Source organism: Numenius arquata, chromosome 9 (assembly GCF_964106895.1).
Source record: "Numenius arquata chromosome 9, bNumArq3.hap1.1, whole genome shotgun sequence".
In the NCBI taxonomy this organism is placed as follows: Eukaryota; Metazoa; Chordata; class Aves; order Charadriiformes; family Scolopacidae; genus Numenius; species Numenius arquata.
In genome coordinates this window covers 58,252,233-58,259,558 of record NC_133584.1, presented here as the reverse complement: position 1 = coordinate 58,259,558, position 7,326 = coordinate 58,252,233, and the positions used below count along the sequence as shown (strand labels likewise).

General features: G+C 40.7%; 1 protein-coding gene across 1 annotated transcript; it reads left to right on the top strand.

Annotated features, from left to right (window-relative positions):
- Nucleotides 1–4,989: 4,989 nt before the first annotated feature.
- Nucleotides 4,990–6,587, top strand: LOC141468630 (antimicrobial peptide THP2). Its single transcript, XM_074153767.1, has 3 exons — nt 4,990–5,047; nt 5,739–5,859; nt 6,572–6,587. Exons 1-3 carry the CDS (start codon nt 4,990–4,992, stop codon nt 6,585–6,587), a joined length of 195 nt encoding a protein of 64 aa, XP_074009868.1.
- The last annotated feature ends 739 nt before the right edge of the window (nt 6,588–7,326 follow it).

Below are 7,326 nucleotides of genomic sequence, written 5' to 3'. Positions count from 1 at the left end.
TCCTCCTTCCTCTCTGGGAAGTGATCTTCTCATAATTACCCAAACATCTTGATTTGAAAAGGGTGAAAACCATCTCTCCTCACAACGCTTCGCAGCCTCATTGTGAAGACAATTCCCTTAGTAGTGTATTCCACCTGCATAAGGTAGAGCAGCGCTTCAGGCTCCATCTGTCAGTTCTTGTGCCAGGGTTCTAAGCACTGTAGTATTATATAGAATACTGACTCTGACATAATGTTTCTCCTCCTCCAAAGAGGATTGGGTGATCTGGACCTGAAATAGGTGGGGGAGTAGGGCATGGTTCGTGAACCCCAACTTGAAGAATCTGAAGACTTGACACGGACTTAGAGGGAAACATAGCTGGATCATCTTCTGAACTCCAATGAAACAAGAAGGCAAAAAAACCCATCTTATTTAAGCAGAAGGAAACTCTCCATGAAGACTCCCTTTCCCCCTGCACTGAGAATAGTGAGAAAGTAGATGCTTTTTTCAGTAGAGAGGATTACTTACCTAATGTCAAGACCTAAATGATAGTGAGGTGCTGCCCAGTTTAGCTGGGCTGGATCCCATACACTTTTCTGCCCAGGTACCTTGGGTGAAGGAACGTGTAGTTGGTGCTACTGTGGTCCTGGTGTAAGTCAGGTCTATCAGCTAAAGGAGCTGGAGAAAAATGTTGAGATCATGAAGGTCAAAATACTGACATGTCCCTCCTGATGTACAAAAGTGACTGACTGTCTCCTGCTCATAAGAACAGGAGCTGCAGGCAGGGATAGAAAGGTTTTCCACCCTGAGATCCACAAACCAAAATCTCAGTAAGAGCTGCCTCACCGCTATCAGCTTTGGACAATCAAAGGTGCTCCATCGCTCCTTTGCTTCTCCCTTACCCATCTTCAGGCAGAGATATTTTGATTGCAATGATGGGAGTAACCATGTAGAATTTATAATTAACAGTGCCGAGAATGCTCAGCGTCAAAGCCAAATCCTTGACACTTCTTGCACATAGGACCTTGGACATGTTAACGATGCATCTTTGGTTCCTTGAGGAATCAGGTTGAGTAACAATAACAGTTGGTGGGCAAGCTAACTGCAAACTCTTGGCAAGTTGTGAAGTAACTGCAACTTTTGTAATTTGTATTCCCTCCATTTTTCTGTTTTGCGGCCAGAAGTTCATAGACACACCAGAAATTCAGCTATCATTTTTTTCCTACTGCAAAAACAGTTCACTTAACAAAAATACATAGAAAATAAAAAGCTATCTCAATTATAAGAGTACGTATTTAAGGGAAATAGTTTGTAGGCATGTTTTCACGTGCATATATATCTGTGTGTGTCTGTGCATGTATGCACATGTGTACACTTCTGTATACTTAAGAAATTAATATCAAAGTATTGAAAAAATAACATCATTAATAACTAAACTGAGGAGCAATAAGCAATTGAAATATTTCAGTTTAGTTTTGATATTAAATGATCTATAGGACATGGTGTCATTTGCAGAGATCTTGGTCAATTAGAAATTCTGGTCATTCAAAATAACAAACCTGTTATGATGTATTCCAGGTGTCGTTAAAATGTTGTATGAACAATATTTGTTGACATAAATGAGGTGTAAAGTAAAATATGGTCTGAAAAAGTATTCAATATTGATGGTTTTGGATAGCTCTTGGATATGTCAGCAAGTGACTTGGTGCAATGGAAGATCAATAGATAGAAAAAGATCATTAGATCTTACAGATTGTGCTGAGGCTCCTCAGTTCTTCATTATATGGATTTATGAGTTCAGTTTGACTTGGATTTTGCTATTGAATAAACCACAAAACCAATATAAGTTGGAATGGGTGATTTGGTCCATCCATCCCTCCAGACAGAGCCAGTTTTGAAGACAGACCAGTTTGCCTAGAGCTTTTTCCAGCTGAATTCAAATATCTATATGGGAATGGAGATTCTATAAATTCTCTGGGCCCTCATGCCAGTGTTTGACAACCCTCATTGTGAGAAGGTTTTTTATTTCCTTATATCTAATTGGAATTTCTCTCATTGTAATTTGTGTCTGTTACCTCTCATCCTTCCACTGGGCACTGCTGAGAAAAGTGTGGCTCCTCCTTCTCTATAGCTACTGTTAGGTAGTTGTGAACAGCAGTTAGATGACCCTGAGCCATGTCTTCTCTGAGCTGAGCTAAGATGGGCCCTTCAACCTCTCCTCAAATGGCTGATCCTCTGGTCCAAACTCTCCAGGTTTCTAAAAGAAATAAATGTTTTATACACTCTACAGAACCTTGAGGTTGTGTAGCCCACATGTTGGTTCATGCCCCACTAGGCACTGGAGTGCCTTCAGAGTACCTTTGAAGTACCTTCAAAGCAAAACTTCTAGTTCACTTTCCTCCCAAGGAATCTAGTTTGCACAGATGGAAACCCCTCTGCCAACAGAACCACCATGAAGTCCCAGGGGACCATCAGGGTGTTACTTCAAAACTGCACTAATGCAATTGTAGACTTCACTGTGGATACCACTCTAGAAATGTCAGTATTCACCTGCAGACAAAAACGCAAGGGAAATGTTAGGAACTGAGGGGGGGAAAAAAGGAGCTGAAAACAAAAAAATTAGTATGATTAAGCACTATACAAATCCAAGATGCATTTTGGACATTGCATGAAATTCTAACCAGGCCATTCCCAAAAGGGTGTAATAGAACTGGAAAAATAAGATAAATGTACACAGGAATGACCCACTGAAATAGCTGGATCCATTTGAAGATTTACCTGACAGATGTGGTTGACAGAATCCCCTTTTTCAGTGTGGGAAAATCAACAGACAAGCAGGAGTGTGAGGAAAGACCACAGCATCAGTAATGATACAGAGGTGAAAATGGAGTATTTATTTGCTACTTCCCATGGCAGAAAAAGCTGAGATGACCAACTGGCAGACTGAGAGCAGAAAAGCAAAAAATGAATGCTCACCAAAGGCACAATAAATACGTTTGTTGAATTATCAGCTGAAGGTCCTGTGGAGTCCAGAAGCACAAGAAGATCAGCCAGAGTCAAAGAAAAATGCTCAACCAGGAGCTCTGCAGCCTAAGGGTCCAGACACAGCCCCTGGCACTGGATTTCCCGAAACATGTGTTTTCCCTCAGCTGGAAGGGTGTACAGGGACATAACCATAATGCATTCACCCTATTTCTGTACATTTTATGCTCTTTACTTAGACATCCTCAGTGGCCACTGACCACTAAGTCAGTGGACATTTGTTTTAGTTTCTTATGGAACAGAAAATAAACTAACTGGGAGTGCAGAGAAGCCCGCGGATGTCTTGTATTGCAATGCATGTTGCTCCTAAGCAGGACCAGTTCACCGTATGTCCCAAGATCTTTGACACATACCACAGTGGGTTAACGTATCTTACACAAACTGGAGTGTCACAAGAGGTATTGCATGAATAACCCGGGATTTTCCAGAAGAAAAGCTTCAATGGGTACAGAGGGAAACCCAGCTTTTTCACCAAGAAATGAAAAGCAACTTGATTCTGGTTGGATTAAAAGTCACCCCAGAAAAAGGGTAATTTTTTGATTGGCTGAACATGTTCTTGCTGAAAAGAGAAAGAAGTTGTCACCCCCCCTTAGGGAACACGGTATAAAAGAGGGTCTCAGCCTCACAGCCAAAACCCTTTGGAGGGAAGGGACCAAGAGCAGCTCTTGTTTGGCGTCTGGGCTCACCTGATACCTGGTAACTTTTCAATTCTTTTCAGTCTCTCTTTCAATGTCTGCTATTGCCTTTTCCTCAGAAAAAAAAAAGGAAACCCAACCAACCAACCAAACAACAATTACCAAAACCCAAAACCTCTACATTATTAACCTAAATTTGTAGGTTACTAAAAAAGCTGAATCTAAGTTTTCCAGAAATTGCACAGGTTGAATGAGTTCAAATATATGTTAATACCTAGAATACTTTGATAAAAATACTCTGCTTACTAACTCCCAGGGAAAAATCTGACTGGGTCAGGTTACTTTAGAGAGGTCCAGAGAAACTGGGTGTTTCTTCAGTGGAAATCAGTATATATTTTTTTTATCTGTGTCTTTTTGTTAATAACTCCATTTCATTTTCAGAATTGCTAACTTCAGGTATTTGTTGCCCCTGATATTTTCAAGTATATAGAAATTTGTGTAATCTTCTAATACTATTTCAAAGCTGGTTTGGGCCACCCTCTACCACTCTCTTTGCAGAAATACAACTTTTCAGCACAATATAATTTCCCTTCCTTACTTAAAAGAACATAATTTGTGACAGATCAGAAGATTCTCCAGTGTCAGGATATATGACATTAACTACCTCTTCTTTATCCATAAGCTGCCTTCTAGGCTATATTATCCCAGTTTTATGATATTATTTCAATTATTAGCCCTTTCAATGAAGGCATTACATGTTTAGCTTTCAAATTTCATTTGTCAAATTTCAATTTGGGAACCGATTTGGTTGTACATTTCCATTCCAGAACTGCTGCCTGTAGACTAAGACTGAAGATTTTGAGCAAGTTGGTTTTAGCTGTTATTTCTTAATAAATTTTAACATCATAAAATGAACATTTTTTTTTTTTTTCTGAAGTTTGTAAGTTTGACTGTATATTCGCCTCATTGTGCTTGGTGTTGTTTATTTATTAGATAAAACATGTAACTAAAAATAAAGTTATGATTGCATTTTTGCTAAGGACTATTTGCAAAATGTGAAAGAAAAAAGAGGAAACAAACTATTAAAATAACTTAATGATCACATAAAAAAAAGCGCAAGTTGCCCCATATACATTTACTTTTCCCAGAAATGTTCACTCAGCAGTTATATCATATGGGTCTTACTGGTTATTTTTGAAAGATTGAAGAAAAAGGCAATATAAATGCCATAGCACAGCATTTGCACAGTTCAGAAGACTGTAGATCCTGATGATTGTCTGCCATACATCTTTCTCGGTCCTTTTTCCCACAGTGATACAGAAAATCCACAGCCATGAAGATCCTTTACCTGCTCTTTTCTCTCCTCTTCTTGGCACTCCAGGTTTCTCCAGGTAAGATGGAAAAGAGATGCTAGAAGGGATGTTTTGTGCACCTGAAATAAACTTTCCACTCAATTTTAACCACTGTTGGTTAAAATTGCTAGAAACCGAGCAGGACTTGGTCATATAGCATTTTGTCTGTGCTCCTTTATGAAAACTCTTTCAAAAGTGGAGAAATTGTAACTTCTGAAGAAAAGTGATTTTTCGCTTCTGACGTCTTCCTAAAAACACTGTGCTAAACAATTTGGTGTTAGACACCTGAGATGGTGTGTGCTGGCCATGACCTTTAGATAACAGCACACTCAGCAGTGCAAATGCAGGAGAAAATGAAGCCTGGCCAACTGTTTTCAGATAGGAGCCAATATTAAAGCCTCTGGACCCATGACCCTTTTCTGTAAGGTAAAGGACAATGAGTCAGGAGGTCTGCATCATTCTCCACCTGGGCTTTAAGGCCATCCATTTAGATGCACTGTGAGCTAAGAATCCCACCTCTGCAAGGTGGTCATCTGCAAGGCGGTCACCTGCTTTGTCATTTCAACTCTTACACGGCCTTTCAACATGGCCAAATCCAGGCAACCGTCCTGAAGGTAAGTTGGTGGTGAAGGCAGCTCAACGAATGGGAAACCTGTTGGCATTGGGACTGCATTGCCCTGCCCTGCAGAATGAGAGGGAAGGAAATTTTGTGTTGTTGTTGTTGTTGCAGGTTTGTCTTCGCCCCAGCGGGACATGTTTTTCTGTAGAAAAGGGTCCTGTCACTATGGAAGGTGTCCCATCCATCTGATTAAAGTTGGAAGTTGCTTTGGGTTTCGCTCCTGCTGCAAAGCGTAAGTTTGACCTTCACCAAGGTGTAGCTGCAGTATGAGCAGGCAAATCTATTCTTCCTGTGTCTTTAACCCCAAGGTGCTGTTGAATGTTCAGATTGGATATAAGGAAAAAAACCCTAGTACTCCCTAAGGACAGTCAAGCGTTGAAGTAGGTTGAGCTCCATGGTGCTCTTTCTCCTGAGATGGGCACTGATCTGCCCCAGCAAGAAGGCTAAAATACAGCTGGAGATGTCTTGTGCTGTCCCAGCTCTGTTGGACACCTTTGCAACTCCTACACCAGAGGGAAATACCAGGGTTTGGCATTTGGAGAACCTGGCTGCTGTGCTGTGTGGGGAACAGACAGGAATTCAGTTACGCTGAGGGTGGACACAGATCTCTGAGTGCCATCAAATGTGGGCAAAAAGTGATGCAGCATTGTAAAAATAAATTATCATATGAAAGGTAGCCTTCTGTTTTCACTCAGGAATTAATGCATTCACCCCAACATCAAGGGATATCACTTTATTTCCCTGCTTTCCCTGAAGGAACAGGAAAACACTCCTCTTACTCACAGGTGTGAGTGCATGGGGCTGTCCCAGCACAACTACGCATGACATTAGGTATTTCGGAAGGTCCTTATACCCAAGAGGAAAATAAGGATGGATTGGAAGTAAGTAGAGAGGGAATACAAGCAGAGGGATAATCTGAATCTTATATTTTTTTCTTTGTGCAGGCCATGGGATGTATGAAAACTTCACAGATTGTCCATTCGACAGCGATGAACATTTCTTCTAAACTTAGGAATCTGCTTTGAATCCCCTTACTGCTAAAACCACTAGATCCTGCTACAAAGTCTCATTCACCTTTCGTTTTTAATGCAAAAAGCTTGATGATGTAGAGTAAATCCAAATGTATTCTACACTGCTTTCCCTCTTTTTGAATAAATTGTTGCTTTGCATTCACATCACTGAAACATGGGTGTCTGTTGCATGGGTGGAGGGCGATGATCCCACCTGGGTTTTGATGCACAAACATAAACAGTGCAACGATTATCTAAATAGAGCAACAGTTTATGCCAGTTCTTTTCTCTCCACAAGTTGCTTGTCCTGTAATTTCACAGCAATGCATGTAAGTTTTGGGGTTTTTTCCCCACCTGTCTCTTTGAGAAGATGCATAAAAGATAATAGATGGAGAACAGCTTATATTGGTCTCACTTCATTAGCTCCTCTCCCACTCCTTCCACCACATGGCACAATCCCCTCAGTTTTCCGTTGGGATATCCACATTTCTGAAATGTTGTTCAGGAAGGGGTTTTGTTTCCTTGCCAAAATTGAAGCATTTATATGTCCTATGACTATCTCCTTGCACTTCTTAGCAGGGAACAAACTCATCCTCAGGAGTCCCATCCAACTTCTGGTGGCTTGATTTCCTTTACTCAAGTCATGGCAATGGTTAACGTAACTCGAAGTCGTTAGGAAATGGGTGTTT